At 34.8% G+C, this 20,090-nt stretch overlaps 1 protein-coding gene across 1 annotated transcript in view; it reads left to right on the plus strand.

The window, feature by feature from the left end:
* The window catches only part of LOC106464147 (phorbol ester/diacylglycerol-binding protein unc-13-like), an 88,933-nt gene that overhangs the window by 57,847 nt on the left and 10,996 nt on the right, over positions 1-20,090 (plus strand). Inside the window, exons 8-10 of the mRNA XM_022391827.1 lie at positions 1,965-2,004; positions 4,111-4,432; positions 11,267-12,152. Of these exons, the coding sequence (XP_022247535.1) occupies positions 1,965-2,004; positions 4,111-4,432; positions 11,267-12,152 (1,248 nt within the window). The remainder of the gene's footprint in view (positions 1-1,964; positions 2,005-4,110; positions 4,433-11,266; positions 12,153-20,090) is intronic.

Consider the following 20,090-nt stretch of genomic DNA (forward strand, 5'->3'; position numbering starts at 1 on the left):
ATTGTTGCTCATCCCTGCCATGTCCCGTGTGAAAAAACCAGGAATGGTCTGCTTTTCAGGATAGGGTTTCATGGTCACCCATTGCACTGTCTTCAGTGATGACATTTATCCGGGTTCTCCACTGCATAGCCACCCTCCTTTCTTCGAGTGTAGTATGGGATTCCTTGCCACTTTAAGTTCCAAGCTGCTGGGATGGTGGACCTTGGAGGCACCCTCCTGAATTAGTTCCCCAGACCATTCAGTTGAGAGTAGAGCAGTAGTGTTCTGCTGGTGTAGATGCAATGTGGCCTCCAGAGGAGTTGAGCTGTTGCCTTGCTGGTTGACGTGGCTTCCTGATCATGTTACACACCAACACTGGGGTTGAGCCATCTCCTCCTGGGATGACATGGCCTCCCACTACCACTTACACAATCAATGGATTTGAGTCATCACCTTCTGGTTGATGTGTCTTCCTTATCCCTATTATACTCACAGGAGTTGAGCTGTCGCCTTCTAGGTTGACATGGCCTCCTGCTACTATTTACAACACAAAGGGAGTGGAGCTGTCGCCTTGCGAGATGATGTTGCCTCTTGCTTCTTTTTACACATCAGCTGGAGCTGAGCCATCCCCTTATGGGATGACATGGCCTCCTGATCCACTTTACTTTCACACTGGAGTTGAACCATCACACTTGCAGTTCACCCTTCAATTGGGTGTCCTCATCCTACCTTCACATGGATGTCAGTTCCCAGCATTGAGGTTTTCGATTATAGAGTGAACCAATCAACATAAGTCCTCCCATGGAGGCAGGTTGTCTCTCTTCCTCCCTCAGTTGCTCCATCTGTCTTTCATCACTGTATAGTTAGTGGGCTGGTTCCAGTACTCTCCTGGACTATCTCTTGTTCTTCTGGTGGGTATGTTATTGTCTTTGGATGGTACTGGTCTGTGCCATTGTTGGGGAAGTTGATTCCATTTGATGGACATCCTGTCACCGTAGCTTATCCAGATATTGGTGTAGGTCTTAAAACCCCAATTTTTGAGTTTGAGGTGAAGACTGTATGATCCTTATCTTACCCCTGTGTGGATGTCAGTGGGGAGGTTTTGGATGTAGTTGACTTACTGAATATAGTCCAATGTGCCCTAGCCACTCTACATCTTACATATCTACCTTTGTGCATGTCACACACTCCACAAAGGCAAAGAGTATACCTGGTTCAGAAGTAATGCAGTTCCCCTCTTTGATCTTTAGATCTTTATCTCTCAGGTTCAGAGGTATCTTTAGGATTCTTTCGGGGTGCTTTTTTTTGTTCCCTCACACTGGTCCTTTCTCCTTTTCAATGTGGGATTCTAGCTAATCTTGTGCCTTCTGCCAAACTTCGAAGTGAAGGTTCAGTAGAGGAGTGTAGAGGGAGTCACATGCATCACTTGAGCAGGTCAGGTTACTATTGGTTAACCCATTAACTGCTGTAGGAGCTGCTCAGTTGCTGTTTTCTGACTCACAGATAAAACTGAGTTGCCATCAATCACAATAAAATGGTAATTATTGTCATTCGCATAGAGTTATAGTTATATATGTGCGACTGACGGATATTTCCGTCATTCGCAGCTGAGCCATAAAACTTCAATGACGGAAATATCCGTCATCCGCAGTTAATGGGTTAAGAGATGATGAGTGATGATTTACATGAGAGTCATGATGGAACATGATATTTCCAACAGAGAGAGGTGCTCAAGGCTTGTGGCATACATTATGAAAAGTTTGCATATAGAGGGCAGTACTGAACGAGAATAGCTAATCTTGTGAGTGGAGGTAAGTAAAGAAATACATTTTCAGTATAGGAAAATTATAACTTTGGTGTTTTAGTATAGTTCCAAGGTTGTCATCTTCACTGATGTAAAAACAATGAGATATTGCTTCATCAAAACATTTTTTCTATGTGTTTATCAGTTCTGTTTAAGACTATAATTTTTCTATCTTTTCAAGCTTGAAGCAGTCAGAGAACACCAGCCTCATCAGCTTAATTGTAAGTAAACCAATACTAATTAACTAATAAACTGATTCATTTATATCTATTTACTTGACCACCATTATTCTTCCATCCATCAGTGCACTAGTAAACATTAGATCAATCAGTAAACCTTTCATAAATGATAAATCTATCATTAGATCATTGATAATTATTGAACCAAGCAGTAAACTATTTTAAATGATAAATCAACAATATATATATATAATACAGTAAATATAAAATCAACTAGTAAATATTAGAAATATTGAAAGCCATAAATCCAGTAATAAACATTTGTTCAAGTAGTAAACCTTTAAAGAATATTAGATCAAAAGTAAATCTTTTGAAAACATTGAATCAACCATTAAACTATTAGTAAAAATTGCATAAAAGTGAATAAACTATAAAAAAGTGAATGAACCATTAAGCACTTAACCCTAACAAGACTGCAGAGCACCTTTCAGATGTTGTGTGCACATCTGTGTATCAGAGTTCACAAATTTATATAAAAATAAAATAAACTAGCTTTATTGAACAATTTTAACTCAAAAATCTTTTAAAGTTGATATTTTGTAATTTTTCACATTTATTTAGTGTAATTCCCAAGGAAAAATTAAAATAATTTGAAACTTTAATTTCTGCACAGCTCAGGAGTCTCGCTATAAACAACACACTTATAATTTTATTACAAGTTACAGTTTTTACAGTAAGGAAGAACATGTTTTTAGAACATGTGTGACATTTTGATCACTGGTGCAATAATTCTCAAGTACACAAGTTTTAACGGTAAATTTGTGTTCTTGAGAATGATTGCACCAGTGATCAAAACATAGTACCTGTTCTAAAAACAAACCTTCCCTCCTACAAAAGCTGTAATTTGTAATAAAATAATACTTAATCAGTAAGTAAACTTAAAATGAAACTATTAACAACCTCATCACTTTTAAAAATTTCTGCTCATCCCAAAGCATAGGTTTATATTTACTAAGTAACTATCATCTTTTGAGAATATAATTATCCGTGTTTTGTTTCTTAGTGGTTTTCCATGTTTGAGGTTTTATTATTGCAGTCCTTTTTATGATGTCACAGCAAAACTTTATACCACTTTAGAGGAAATTAAATGATATGAGCAGTATTTTATGGTTTCTTGGAAAAGTGGCTAGCCAAAGCTTCTGCAGACAAAAGTAATGGAATCTAATGAGAAATTTAAAAGATTTGGTAACAAAAACCAGATCTGGGAATTTTCTGTAGTTTGTTTATATAGATATCTCTTTCGTTACTAAGTTTTTTTTATACCTGTTTTAAGTCTATGTAATTTACTTCTCTAGCAAGTATCAGCAAGCTTAGTTAAGTTTAGCGAGTGCTGTAGGTGACAAAAACTATTCTGATAACTCAAATTCTTATTTATTAAATAGTATTGTTAAGTGTATCTTCTTCCAACAATTTACATAAATGAAGTAACTTATTATTTATTGAAAGAAAGTATATTAATTGGCTATAAATTGATTCCAACCAAAAGTATTTTTAGGCCAAATCATGATACATATCCTAACAAAGGTAATGCTGAAGCCATTGTGAAAAGTTGTGGTAAGTCATAAATAAATCTCTGTAAGTTTTTACTGTGTTTTTTATGATGCATGGCTGAGTTGGTAATTACTCCAATTGGCAAAATATAGAATCGAAAGAAATATATTAATGAATATCAATCAAGTATATGTATATAAAATACAACATTTTGATCCTCAACATAAAAATTGAGATTCTATGATGAAAAGAAGTGTTTTTAATGTTTTTTAAGAATAGTGTCCCACAACAAAATTTTAGAAAGTTCACAATATAAAAATTGAGAGGAAAACTAAAATTAAAACAATTTTTTAAAGCCAAAAGTAAATGCTCTTTAGTAAGTGTACTAAGTTTCATACAATTTGTATAAGTATTTGACTTTAAGAAAAAGAAAGTCAATGGATATAATTAAACCCCTCTGGTCCAGAAGGGATTATTAAGCTTTGTGTTAGCATTAACCCTTTCATAAACCCTTTTCAGCTTATGTATCAGAGGACAGTGACTACACTAGTGATGGATGATATCCTACTGAAAATTTTATTGAATGTTTCTTTTCAGCTTGTGTATCAGAGGACAGTGACTACACTAGTGATGTAGGATATTCTGCCAACCAACACCCAAGTGCCTCTGTGGACTACCCTAAGTATTTAGCTTCACATTTTGGTGGTGCTTCAAATCTAAGCAATAGAACTTTCCAGTATGATGAATTATTAGTGGATCAGGACACTTCTTTTGAGCTTGATCACTGTAATGAAAAGATTTATGATGATAAAGTTTATCATCCAAAAGATGGTGATGCTTGGATGAAAGAAAGTGACTCAGACTCAGAATTAATGTATTATAATAGCAGACCTCCAGAAAAATATCTCGAAAGAGAAAGGTAATGCATAATCAAAATAATGTTTGTAATTCACATGTTTTTTAAATTTTGCAATCTTTTTTATGTGTTGTTTGCCTTGTACAATTTAAATACAGAGAAGCTTTGCTTTAATATGTATCACTATAGGCTTAAGTCTCATAGTTAGAACTTGAAGCAGGACAGAATGATAAATAGAAATCACCATGCTCAAACACTGGGTAAGAATATGTTGGTGCTTGATTTTATATAAACACTTTGTGTAGACTGTCTCTTTACAAATCCTCTAATTAAATGTGAATCAACTGCTTTAATTTTAAATCAAAATTTACGAGCAGTCTTATTTTTAATTTTTGTGTGTGTGTGTAATATTTTCATAACCATTAGTTAAACTAGGCCTACAATGTCGTTGTGAATGTTTTCAATTTTTGTTATCAAAACTTTTTGTTCTTTTTTTTCATTTAGTCTGGGAATTAGTTAGTTTGAATCTATATGTATCTGTACAAAAATATTTTTGTTATATCATAAGATAGCCCATATTTTGAACAATTTTTGAGATTTTTTCCCCATTCTTAAAAAGATACTAAAAAAAAGTACTTTCAACACTTCTCTATTACAAAATAGAGTAAACAATCCCCTAGTTGCTAAACTCAAACTTACTAACATTATCTTGTATTTCTTTTTGCTTGAAAATTACTTAGTAAAACTTACATGATAGAATTTGTTGTATTCTGTAATATACTTTTCTTGTTTTAACAACACTGAATAGACCTTATAAATATACTATGTATTGTTGGTGAATGGATGCATTCATTGAAATGTAAACATTGTTCAGTGTAGTGAGGTTTGTGTTACCTGTATTCCATTGTTAACATCCATCCATTTTATTATATTTTACTTCAACCTACATCACCTTTCAGTTATTGTGTACAAAAAAAAATTTGATCTTGAGAATTCCTTTAATAACAATGCATTCTCGTGTGATGGTGAATACTACTCTTTATTAAGGTTCTGGTGATACTACTCACACTGGCCCTGCTTAGTATATGGCCACTAGAAGCTACTTGATTGTGGATAATATTAATACCATTGTCAATGTGTCATGGGTTCGTTTAGTCTTCATTGTCTCATTTCTCTGTCCTACATCAGAAGTGCATTCCCCCTTTCTAAGCCCAACTTTGAGTGGCTCTTTCTACCTCCTGGGCTTGCACTAGTATTCTCTTTACCTGTAGAGGACAATTTTCTTTGTCCAAATATCTTTGTGGATTTGATTTCTCAGGTTTGCTCAAAACTTACTCTTTCACATATGTCTTTTGATTCTTCCTGTTGCATACTACATGCCTCTCAGGCTGAGGATTATTTGTTTTTCCTTCCTTTTCCAGACATACATGTACATGGTGACATGTTTCTGAATTAGCCTCATTCATGCTCTCAAATGCCTTATCTTCCTTGATTCCAGGATTCCTTTGCACAGCTTATGGCTGTTCTCCTTTTCTATTCTTGGATTCTCAATCCCTGGTGTCCCTTTCTCCCTCTTAAAGGGCAGACCCCTATCTGCAATAACTCTCTTTAATGGTCAATTTTCACATCTTTGCCTTTTTTTCTTACCTCTCTTCATCTCCTCTCTGAAGCCCTACACCGTGATCCTGATAGTTTTTCAGGAGATTTATAGTTCGTACATTTCAGTACCTTGAACAGGATTTCATCTTCTGTTTTGCCCCTGCTTTCTTGGTTTCTCTGTTGTAGGGACCTTCTTGTATATCATACTCTTCCCATCATTGACATTTCTTCTTTCAACCTTTATCTAGTGGTTCCACAGTTCAAGATGAAGAGGATTCTTCCTTTCCATTCATCTTTTTTCCCTGGACTATGAATGACTAAGGTCGATGTCTCAGATGCCTTTCTATGTGTTCCAACTCTCTAGTCCGTACAATATTTTCTTCAATTCATTCCTCAGGATCAGGTGTACCAGTTTCAAGCTTTCTCTTTTCAACATCGTTTTGTCTCCTTACATATTCTACCTAGTCATGAGAGAATTTGCTTGTCGTTTCCATAGTCTTGGACTTCATTTCCATTATTACGTGGGTGACTGGCTTATCCTTGCTTCTTTTCAGGAGGCCTTTTTCTTGGCCACATCAATCTCCTCCAAGAAGCTACTCATCTGGGTTGGCTGGTCAACTTCAATGTTGTTCCTCACTCGTACCCAATATATGGTCCACCTTGGAGTCTTTTACAGTTCTCTCTGGCTCAACTTCCCTCCATTCATCAGGGAGACCTGGAGCATTTAATCACCTTGACTCTTGCCTTTTCTATAGTTCCTGAACATGAGGTTCTTCTGTCTTTTTTGGAGGGAATTCTCGTGTCTCTGAAACATCTTGTCCTTTTATACTATGCTCTCATGAGGCTTCTTCATTGAACTTTGACTGACCAGTGAAATATCTCCCACAATTCTTTGCTCACTTTTGTATGTTGCCATTTTCTTTTCTTGAGGATCTGTCTTGGTGGTTGGATCATGCAAATTCTACAGTTAGCCTTCCACTACCACTCCATGTCTGTATCTCCATCTCTTCAATGACACATCTCTTACAAGGTGTGATGCATTTCTGGATGACTCCATGGCCTCAGGGGTTTGATCTCATGAAGCAAACTTTCCACATTAGTGTTCTGGAACTCTTAGCCACCCATCAGGCTTGGTCATGATTCACTAGGCAATTGTACTGTTATTTCCCATATCTGGGTGGGACACACCCCAGTAACCATTGCTTCTGCACATTAACTTTCATGTTTTGGATTTACTCGTATCATGTTTGTTTACCTGCCTGCCATGTCACAGGGGTTTTGAACTTAGTGACAGATCATCTCTCTTTTGACCGGACAGGATTCTTCTAACAGATTAGTTGGTTTATCCTCTGGTCTTTCATTAGATCTGTTCCCATTTGGGCATACCAATGATCGATGCCTTTGCCACTCTTCTCAATACCAAACTTTCCCTCTTCTGGTCCCAAGTATCTCTGTGTGGATGGTCTCAGCCAGAACTGTTCTCGTAACTTTCTGTATGTGTACACTTAGCTACAACTTTCACCAGGAAGTGTCATCCCTTTGTTTTTACATGTGGGTTCTGTCTGGTCTCTTGCTTTTCAGTCAGGTTTTTCTGAATATATAGCCCTTCTTCTATCCTGTTTGTCATCTTTCTTCTCTCTCTCTATCAATGAAAGTGGTGTGTTTTACACTGTTGGTCCATTCACCCCTTTATCCCACCAGGCCACCCTACCATTGCCCACCTTTAGGCCTTCTTTAACTAGTTGTTTGACCATGGATTGTTGGTTTCTACGATAGCAGGACATCAGGTGGCCTTGTGGACTACTTTTTGACTTTTTTGCTATGGTTCTCTTTTTTCCTCCCCCATTCTTTCCACCTTGTTCTGGTTCTTCCTCATTCATTATCCTCATCATCTGATTCATTTGCCTGACTGCAACCTTAATGTGGTTCTGTACTGTCTTATCCAGGCTGTGTTTGAACCATGGCCACTTACTCATTATACCACCTCTCTCAAAACATGTTTCATTCTCCTTCTTGCTTGTAGTCATTGCAGATCTGATTTTTATGCCTTGCATGCCTCTCATACTTTATTTCACAGATCTTTCTTGACCTTGTCACTTGACTACTTGTTTCTACTTATGACATGGGCAGCTTTGGAGGGAGATCATTACTTCTCTCTTTCTCATTTCTCTTTCATTGATTTCCCAGCTCTCTAAGATTGTACTGAATTGTAATCATCTTTTGTGTCCAGTTCAATGAGTTAGGTGTTACTTGGCATGCACAGATACATTTCAGGGTTCTTACCTTCCTTTCTTCTTGCCATGGGACCTCTCTTCTACCAGGGATCTCTCATCCTTTATGCTTACCAGGTGGATTTCTCAACTCTTCCAGATTGCATGTTTTTCACTGGATGAAGCTACTCACAGACTGTATGATGTCTCATTACTTCAAATCTGCCACTTGACCTTTCACTTTTGACGACCTATGGATGAGATCTTCCAGGCTGGAATGTGGACTATGCCCAACACCTTCATCTCCAATTACCTCAATCATATAGTAGTTTTGTCTCTGTCAAGATATTACCTACCTCCATTTGTCACTCTCCAGTCTACTTACCATCTGATGGATAAGTGCCTCTTTTACTTCCTTACCAGTTTCTAAACTTACACAATTTGCTTCTTGAAACACACCCAGTGGTGAGCATTACCTTACAGTGTATACTTACTTCCCTAACTCTGCATCGATTCAGGGGTAATTGAAATTATTAAACCCATCCCTCGTGGCTCCAAATGTGCCCACTGTTGAGATGGGGTTTTCCTCAAGACCTCAAGACTACAGTGGTCATTGTCCATTTCACACTGTACCTTCCATGGACTATCATGGAAAAATGCAGCACCAGGGAGAGTGTATATCCACTTCCATGCCAGCTTTTGAAATTAGGTTTCCCATTGCACTTTTTCCAGTAAAAGACCTTTGAGGTGATTATGTACAATCAGATCTTGGCATCTGTCCTCAATGTGAATTCTTTCCTTTTGGATTGTTGAGTGGAGCATGGGAGACCTTTGCTACTTACTGGTTCCTAGCTGCTTGGATGGTCAACTTGGAAAGTTCCTCACCAGCTATGCACTTCCTCCAGAAAGAGTCTGAGTGGCAGCACAATGCAGTAGGAAGTAGTGCAGGGGTGTCCATGTCAGTGTAGTGCAGGTCACTCCTATTATACAACATGTTAATTTCCCAGTGGTTTAGCCAGCCAGATGGCGAAAAGTGTTCTCCTTCTATAACAGGAAGAGACCTTCGTCCCTAATCCTGTAATGCATGGTGAGTAAATGATACAACAGAACACATACCTAACTGTATGGTCTGATCTTTGCCCTAGCCAATCTACATCACATGTTCAACCAACCAGTTGTTTGCAAATGCTTGGTTGGTCATGCACTTTTCCACACATCCCTTTCATACTCTTATTTGGGAGTATACCCTGCATGAGATAGATGCAATATCCCACAAGTGTTGCCCCTCTAGTAAACTCCCACTGTAGAGTGTCACATTCCATGGGCTTCCCTTCAGTTGAATTCCCTGGAAAGAACTCATTTGGGTTTTTTCAATTGCATGGGCCTTTTCACCACATCAATATGGGTTTTTAGTTACTGTGTAAAGATATCGTTTCAGAAGTTAACATTTTCGTTCCCTGAAAATAATTTCCAATAGATACCTACCTCTCTTCATATCATCTCACCCTTCCTCTCCACTACTGGTGGACATCATTCTTGCCTCATCTAAGAATGAAGTTAATATCAAATGCAAGTGCTTATGGGTATTTACTGGGTATGGAGTATGTGTCAACCTCTTATTGGTAGAAGGCTATTTTCTCGTGATAATTACATCACACACTAGCATAGTTCATGTTAAAACATGTCTTAGGTGGGAGATAGCTCGAGGCTAGTGCCATGAGCAAAATCTAAAAGGCAGGTGCATGAGGAATAGCTATTGTGTGCAGAGAGATAATTAATTATCTATTGGAAATGTATTTTCAGGTAAGGAAAATGTTAACTTTTGTAAGGTTGTTGGTACATAAGGTAATTTTTATTTATTTCAATTATATAACTTAGAACACAAAACATTAACATATACAAGAAATACAGTGTTCTAAAACTGTTACAGTTTAGTTAGAAAGTCAGTTTAATTATAAGTGGGTAAAAATAATTCCATTAACTGGCCAAGGTGGTCTCGATGATAGCAAACAATGAAACTGTAGGCTGAATAATTCAAAAATTATCTTCACAACAAGCCAGCTTTATAGGAAATTCAGTAAACTAATATATTCTCTTTCTATGGGTTATACATAATCCAACAGCAAATTTCATAGAAAATTATTGACATTTTTTAGAAGTACAGGATGTGATAAAAGGGTGCGACATGTAAGTTTGACTTTTCGGTTTATATCTCAGTTAAACAAGAAGGTTGGAGGCTATATATTTACTTGTGATTAAGCAGTATTTGTAATATAAGTATGTAACTTGAGCCAAATTCAGAAGATCATATCAGGGTAGAAAGGAATTCTAAAGTGGGCAATTCAGAGTGAAGAAGTGTCACATGACACAGAGAAGTGAAGATTGAGAATTTGTTTAAATATTTTCTTGTGAAAGTAAGAAATTAAAACTTATCTAATATTAAAATGTGAATTATATGTTTTGTTTTGATGCCATATGTATTGATAGACATTGCTAATAATCTTGTTTAATTAAATTTTGAATGTAAATGTGTAAGAAGTTTGTGACATTTTTCACTTTTGTCCCACCATATACATATATATATAGTTAGAAACAATGTCTTGTGGATATGTTAATGGTGTTCTAGACAGTATGTGTGTGATAAAATAAATGGGAAATATTATTTTTGTATGAATACATCTTATTTAGGCTTTTAGTTTTTCTTATAACTTGTTTTTTTATTTTTAGCCATAGCAATAGCAGCTCATAGAATGGCTGAGTTTTTGAAATACAAACTTGTAGCTCATAACTCCGTTATTTCTTGACCGATTTGAGATATAATTACAGTTTTGGACTCAGGAAGTCAAACTCTTTCAATAGATATATTTGACTTTACTTCAGGTCTCAAAGATTAATTTACTCTAATTCTGCCTAAAGGAATTTTAATTTGAGGGTAGGCTGGTAGAGATCCTGATGAAAAATAAAATAGAATTGGGTATAGGCACCCCCACGCTTGGTATTGCTGGTGCACAAAAATATAGCTAATAAAAAGGAAAACAAATGTCTCATAGATTAATTTACTAATTTCTTGTTCTGTTTCTTTCAACAGATCATCTTATGTAACACAATGGTGTGGAAAGTTTGGCTACAGTAACAGCCTTGAATATGAGAGTGATCAAAGTTTTTCATTTGATACAAATGACCAACTTATGTACCATGACTGTGAAAATAGGTATGATGGAGAAGTAATTGAAGTAACTCCGAGTTTACCTGAAGATTTAGACATCAGAAGCAGTTTGGAACAACAAAAAGTGTTTGATCAGAAAATGTTAAATGACATGTATGAACCATCTCAGAATAACTGTCAACAAGATTCTAACACTCCCGACAGTGATTTAGACATAAGAAGCAGTTTGGAGCCAGAAGAAGAGTTTGACCAGAAAATGTTAAATGATATGTATGAATCATCTCAGAATGACTGTCAACAAGATTCCAACACTCCTGACAGTGATTTAGGCATCAGAAGCAGTATGGAGCAACGACAAAAGTTTGACCAGAAAATGTTGAATGACATGTATGAATCATCTGAGAAAGACTGTCAACAAGATTCCAACACTCCTGGCAGTATGGATGCCTACAAACAAGACAGTGCAGATAGTACTGAGAAATGGCAGGAAGTAATGCATAATTTATGTCAGCTTTCTTGGGATCCAGAGATTCAATCATTTGAAACTGAAGAAAGTGATTCTCCTTCTCAGGAACAGTGGAGCTCTGTTGAACAACCTTCCATTCCAGAACAGTTTTATGAAAGAACTGAAGACCAACTTGTGAAGCCAGATGAAGTGTCTCTGGAACATGAAGAAAAAAAAGAGCAAGATGTAATAAATCAGCTATCATTTATAGAGACTGATACTAGAACTGATAGAGAAATCATGTCAAAACCAAAGGATCTGTGGTTAACAGCATTTAATAAAATAATTTCTCAGCTAAATGAGGTAAGGCTATGTTTCATTATAATACTATGTACTAAGTGTTAGCAGTGTCTCTTAAGAGTAACAGTTGGTATTAAAAAAAAGATTTGATAGAAATGTCAGATTTTGAAATTACTTGCTACGTAATATATTGACCTTGACTCAAAATAATAGTTACATACATAAGCTAAGTTGTGTCTGTATTAAGCAAATAATTTCAATTTTAGTTATTAATACAACACACTGTATATTCTTAGGATAATATAGCTACTTAAGACTGTTATCATTAAGATAGAATCAATGGTGATTTTGATGTAATATTCCTTTATTGATCACTAATAACTTAAAATACTTTAGGTGTTTGGATAACATCTAACATACTATCAGAATTATCCATTGTTATTCAGCAGACTATATGTACAATGGTAAGTGGAAACTGTAAACATCATCGTGGTAAATTGAAGTCTTAGCAACATACTTGTACTGGAAAACATGGTTCAATTTGTACTTTATCATAGAAAGATGAAATCTGACTGGTAAACCATTAAAAAGAATATGTTTGTAAAATAATAAGAGAGTGACTCATTTAAATTCGAAATTGACGTAAGCACATTACAAGACTTAATATGCATGCACAATTCATTATTGATCGGGAAATACTTGTACATAAAACATGCATGATGAATCGTGAAATAATATGTCATGCTCTTAATTGTTTCTAAAAGTTATTTTTCATAATAGAGGTCTGCACTAGGTTTTTTTTACAAATTTACAAATTATATTGCATTTTACTTATTTGATTAACAAATCAACCTCAGTAAAGTAACTTTTAGTGAGAACCAACAATATGAGCAGTAAAGGAAAATTTAAGGTTACTGTGTTTGTTTTTCACAGTACATGCTCTATAATATTAAAATCATTCAGATATTCTGATTATATGAAATATATACACACATATGTGCTTAGTCTGGTGACATTTGTCACTTGACTTTATTGCTAGCTAAGTATGGAATAGAGTTGTAGTAGGTTGACCAGGTTAAAATCATTGTTAAGCATAGGTTATAACTGCAGTCATTTTCTGAGCTCCCTTGGTTGTACATTTTAAATAAAATTTTGTTTTGTTTTGCTTGTTATTAAACAACAGCAAGTTCTTGTAAGAGTGAGTTGACAGGTCCATGTTGATCAGCACTATCCAATTTCATTCATATACAGGCTGAATCTTTAATTGCAATGATACAACAATTAAATTGTTCTTGATGTAAAACTAAGTTATTAAAAATAATTGAGTTCATTAGGTTTTAAGAATTCGTTGAATTTTATTCATTCATTTATGTATAAAATATAGCTCCTGAAAACTTTCACCAACTTCAGTTTGATTGCTGCAGGAACAAAGTTATATAAATGAAAATACAATCCAAATGATGCTGATGTATGATTGACACTCACTCCAAATTATTGTTGGTAATTGTGCACCGAAAAATCCAAAAAGAGTAATAACATAGATTAAAGTACTTGGTGAACAATACATTTGTATGTTTTCTCTGAAAACACTGCTACAGTTCAATACAGTACGTGTCATACCATATCTAAAGGATTATTTTGTAATTGGTGTTTTTAATGATTATTCAAAAATAAATCACAATATGGAGTGCAAGTTTAGATTTCTAGCTAATTTCGTAAACAAATTCATTAATAATAAAATGTAATTTCTTGACTGAAAATTATGTTAATTTGACAATATATTTAGAAAAGCTATTATAATCATAGTATTATCAGAAGGATATAAAATATAGTTATTGTGATTAAAGACATTGTTTAGTGTTCTAACTTGGCACAAACTTTTCATACGATGATTTTACACTGCTAGTTTTGGTGTCTTTTTTTCTGTGTTTCAATAACTGCAAGAAACCACAGTTTTATGTAATAATTTAATTGTTTTACTTCTGTTTTCCTAAATGCATATTTATTGTCACATTATTATTTATTTTAAAAGTATTTATTCACACTATTAATTATTGGTGCATTGTTAACTATAGCCACTGCAGTGTTTATTGCTACAGTTTTATTTTTTACATGTGATGATTTTTTCCATATTGTTGTTTATTTCCACATTGGTATGTGTGTTGTCACATTATTTTTTGATCACAGTATTGATTATTTCCCCATTGTTACTTATTGCTACATTGCCATTTTAAATGTCATTACCTTTCATTGCTTCATTGTTATTTATTACTACATTGTCCTTTACTATCATATAACTACTTATTGCTCATTCACTTTTACTATTACATTATTATTTCTTTCCAAGTTTTTATTACCTCATTGTTCTTTATTGTTATTAATTGCTTCAATAATTTCAGTGTTTCAATATTATTTATTGTCTAATTGATACTGATTGTCAAGTTAGTGTGCATTGTCTGGTGGTTTTTATTGTTAAAGTACTTCTTTTACCATATTTATATTCAAAGCAACATTGTTTTTGTGCCTAAATGTTATGTATTGCATCATTGTTACCTTTTCTGTATTGTTGCTTACTGCCACTTTGGTGTTAATTGTTAAATCTTAATTGTATTGCACATTATTATTTATTGTCTAACTTGATTTATGTTGTTCTTTTTTATTGTGGTATGCTGGTGTTTGTTGTCATGTTTATTGCTTGTTTTTATGCATTGCCACCTTTATATTAATTGCAATATTGGTGCTTATTCCTTCATATTTATTCATTATCACATTGTTATCTTACTTCCATTTTATACATTATATCCACTACCTTTGTCTTCCATTATGTATTTGCCTATGTTTGTTTTGGATGGTAATGTTTATTTTTATCTTTTTTATTGTTATCATTATAATTGCACAATGCTGTATTTTACATGTCATGTCCAAGATTAACTATAAGTCACCTAACTTAGACATTTTATACTCACTTTTATATTTTGATTAATATATATCTCCCATTCACCCACTAATAATGTTCATTAATTTACAAATTGAGCCTGATTTGAAGTCAAGTTAATATTACACTTTTGTGACACTAACATCAGCTTTAAAATGAAATTGATCATTTTAAGTGAACACTAAATTCTGATTTAGAATTCAATTTAAGGCCCATGTATTGTGATGATATCCTCAAATTAATTGAAGTTAATGATCAATGTTTTATGACACTAACTTCAGATTTTTAAGTAAAAAATAAGATATCCATGTTATGTGACACTTCAGATATAAGGTAACATTAATATTCCATGTATTTAGATTTAGGAAAATAATTACAGTCCATTTTGTGTGACACAACCTCAAAATTAGGTGAAATTAATTCTGAAATGAACTTTAGATTTAAAATAATATTAATAGTTCATGTTTTCGCATAAATTAAAAGTCCATTTTCTGTGATAGTAACTTAGAGTTATAGTGTAATTAATGAACTAGGTTGTTTGACACTTCAGATTTAAAGTTAAATTTCTAGTCCTTATATTAATGTAACACTAATATTTAGAGTGAGATTAATTTCCCTTGTACCATGACAGTAAAGCAGATTTCCTGTGACACTAATATTGTATAAAAAGTGAAATTAATTGACTTTGTATAGAATCACTAACCTCAGGTTCAAAGTAAAAATAATGGTTCATGTTTTGTGAGATTAATCTCAGGTTTTATGTGAAACTCTTATTTAAAGAAAAAATAACATTCCATTTTTATTTCAAACATATCATATTTTTATTCACAACATGTAGACACAAAAACAATTCGTTTGTATGTCTTATTACAATCAATAAACGTTGTGAATTAAAGCAAGCTCAAAACAGTCATTTTCTAGATTCTTTTAATGGATTTTAGTACTCCCCATTGATATTGTAAAGCCATTTTATCAGTGTTGAAATCGTATAAAAGTTAGGGATAAAATTGGGATCACTTGTTGAAGTGAACTTGAAATGTAAGCATTTAAAAATAACCAATCTAATATGTTTGATATAATTATGTTTTGTTTTAATTCCCAGATGGAACCTTTGGTTAAGTTTTTGTATTTGGCAAAAGTTGTATTTCAAAAAAAGGCTCTCAGTCATCATGATCTATAAAAAATTTAAAAATTTGCATCAATTTTCTAAGTGATACGTGTATTTGGACTGTAACTTGCGTGTCTGATGTTGCCAACGTTAATTGTGCACGAGGCTATGTACTAATTTGTTTAAGAATATAGAGAAGCCACGAACAATTGACGAGTTATGCTAAGGCTGCAAATTATTCAGTACATAACTAGCTGATAATTCGCTTCAACAATAAACGCTAAAACGTTTTATTTAATAAATTAAAATGTGTTACGTGACACAAGGCTCAATGGAGAAAAACAACTAAAAATACATTACTTCGCTACCCAATCAGGAAGAAAACAGGTTGCTAAGCAACGACTAGTAAGATAATATGTACATGTACATTCTGGGAAATAAGTGCAAGTATTATGCGTACTGACAATCAGCTTTTCCCAAATTGATAAACTCAACCACAAATATATATATATATATATATATAAACTAAATATCATAATTAGCATAATTATAGTTGGAATTTTTAAACTATTGCAAAATATTTAAAATCTGTTAGCTTTTAACTGTGCTTTAAAAAGTATTATGTGACTGAGAACTCTTACCCCAACATTATAAAATACAAATGCAATTTGAATAGACTTTATCCATGACAACGCAGATTTCGTGGGGTGCAGTGTACTAACGGTTATGTTTGTACGTAATCTTGTGGTGTGTTCGAAAACTATGGAATTACCGAACAGAGATAGAGATATCATCTCCACTCCTGATATGTACTTTTCATTGCTATGTCAAACTTTTTTTTATTTATAAACAATGTTTGACATAAGCCACATGCTTTACAGTGGTAGCTCACGTCTAAAAAGTCAGATACTCACATAAACCTAGCGTGTTTTGGTATATTGAAGTAGTCATCACAGATTGAAAACACACATCTATATCTGAGTCTGTACTGTTACCTAGAAGCCGTTGTTTTTCTTCTCAAACTTAGATGTACCCTTTGTAGCTTCCGGTAGATGGAAAACGTGATAAAATACGAACGTATTTGTTATTGATCTTTGGTGCTCTAAGCTAAAGATTATTCTTGTAACGGTGTGCGAGCTTTGTTTTTAAAATACACACATTAACGAATTTTATGAAACTTCGAATATTTCTTCTAGTATCGAAACCTGAAACAAGATAGATGTTAAATGGTATTGACCCTTGGTTGGTCATCGGTAAATATATATGGACTAACAACGCTAAAATCAATGGCTCGATTCTCGCAGTGAACAGAGCGCAGATAGCCTGTCGTATAGCTTTGCGTTAAAAAATGTTACAAAGTATTAACTTGCTTTTATGGAAAATTTAAATGTTTTGAAGGAAGTATAAAAAATCGGCACATAGTCCGGGTGTTTAATTCACTTATTATTTTCACTTAATTATATTATTATTAGTTAATAGCAAATGATTAATTTTCTCGTAACTTAAAAAAAAAATTACAACTATAAATTTGCTTATGTTAAAAAAGTTTCGATGAAGTGATAGGCAGAGAAGCTTGCTTGAACAATACATGTTTCTGACACGTATTTAAAGAGGGTGGGGCCATGTTTGGCCTAATGGGTAACGTATTAGGCTGCGATTTCAGGGTCCAAGGTTCTAGATGGGATGCCGCTGAACACTCTCGGCACTGTCAGATACAGGCGAGTGACAGCCAATACTGTTATAAGGTTAAAAGAGCTGAGCAAAGCCCCTGTTCATGTGGGTATTGCTGGCTATTCAGCTTGAAAATTCTGTTACGTCTCTGTTCGTTTGTTAATTTCCCGTAAAATTTCTTTCCGTTGAACTTCAGCGATACAAGTTCTTTCTTAAATAAAAATAGTTTATTCTTTATCAATACAACTTTTCAATACACAGAATTTCCACGGTTACTTTAATTTAAACACAAGCTATAATTCACAACGATTCACGCACTTTACTTACGGTCACTACCGCTCACTTGATTCAATTATCTGTCTCTATCCCTCTATTTGCAATTCTCTATATCGTCACTTCTTGCCGGTCTTATATATACAAAATACAGGGCGTCTGGCAAACACTCGAGCCTTCGCGAACCTTCTAGATACTTGTTACATGTTACCAGCGTCACGTGAATTCTGCTGTTGTAACACTGACCCTTCCTTAGTATTGTTCGTCCCAAACAATATCCACGTACATTAAACCAATAGATAATTATCAATAACTTGATAAAATGTACAGAATTTACAAACACAAAATTAAAATTCAATAAAGTCTTAATTTTATGGGACGTATCTTCTTCTGTACTGGTCTCTGTCTCTTCTGCTTCACGTGGGATTCATCTGCTCCATCAGGAAATGTCCTATTATCGGTAACAGTCATATCAGTGGTAGTAACTTCATCAAGGGCTTCACTGTTTCCCTTCTCAAAACCGGGAAGAGTTTCTTCTTTGACAGTGGCTTTTTCAGGTGACACGTCTTCAGCAGCGTCATCTGTTCTGTTGTTCACTTCAGTCCAACTGAAATGTCTTGGACTGTGATAACGTCAAAGCCTGTTGGCATGACCACCTTTGGCTTACCTCGCCGACCACATTTTATTCAGAAAGTCACGTCTGAGAGACGATCCACTATGTCATATGGGCCTTCCAATGGAGATGACAACTTAGGAGACTTCCCTTTGGTCTTCCTGGGATTATAAAACCACACCTTGTCTCCTGGTACAAAGCTGACTTCAGTAAATCTCTTATGATAAGATAACTTCATGGAATCAGCAGACGTTTTCAAGTTTGAACGCACTTGATGGTGAATATCATCCATTCTTTCAGATAACACTTTCACAAACTCTGACACATTTTCAGGCAACTCTTCGTAAGGTGGGCGTCCTGTTATCAGATCCACTGGCAACCGAAGTTCCCGACCAAACATCAGCTTTGCTGGAATGTATCCAGTGGCTTCATGCTCTGCTGTTCTATAGGCCATAAACAGTGGAGGGAGTAAAACATCCCAGTCATCTTGGCGGCTATCACAAAACTTTGCCGATTCCTGTCCAAGTGTCCAATTGTACTTTTCTACCATCCCATCGGACTGTGGGTGAAGTGGTGTTGTCCTGATCTTTCATACGCCAAACAACTTGCAGCATTCATGGAACACAGGTGGTTCCTAGTTACGGCCTTGATCTGAATGAAGTTCGTATGGCATAGTAAACCTGAAGAAGAAGAAATCACTAATTGGTATTGCATATGCCTCAGGCCATTTGGTGAAATAATCCATCACCACACAAATGTACTTGTTTCCAGCACGAGTTTGAGGCAAAGGACCAGCAATGTCAATGGCTACTCTTTCCATTGGTGTGCCAACTTGATATAACTTCATTGGAGCACGTCCCTTATGCTTGGGTCCCCTTTTAGCACAACATGTACTGCATGTCCTACACCATTTTTCTACATCTTGCCTCATACCCATCCAGTAAAATCTCTGTCATAGGTGATTCAATGTCTTCTTAACTCCAAGATGTCCTCCTGTTAAACTATCATGGGATTGACACAACACAACTTCCCGTAACGTTCTCGGTATAACTATTTCTCAAGTCATCACTTTCCCATCTCCAGAGAAGAATACCATCTTCAAGCTTCAACTGGTCCCATTGTGCCCAATAGTTCTTTGTCACAGGGCTTAAGCTAGACATCTTCTCCCAAGCAGGGCGCAAAACACTTGCTTTTAGAAAATCAATTATTGGTTTCAAATCTTGGTCTTTCTCCAGTTCTGCTTTGATATCAATACTTGGTTCCACTTCACCATCATCAGCTCCTTCAGTCACTTTGACTTCAGCTTGATGGCACCTAGTTAGTTCAACCTTTCTTTTAACAGTTACTGGAATTTGGCTTTTGTTGTTCCCAAACGACATTTTATCAAAATTAATTACAAAT

This window comes from Limulus polyphemus, unplaced genomic scaffold (assembly GCF_000517525.1).
Source record: "Limulus polyphemus unplaced genomic scaffold, Limulus_polyphemus-2.1.2 Scaffold1570, whole genome shotgun sequence".
Classification (NCBI taxonomy): Eukaryota; Metazoa; Arthropoda; class Merostomata; order Xiphosura; family Limulidae; genus Limulus; species Limulus polyphemus.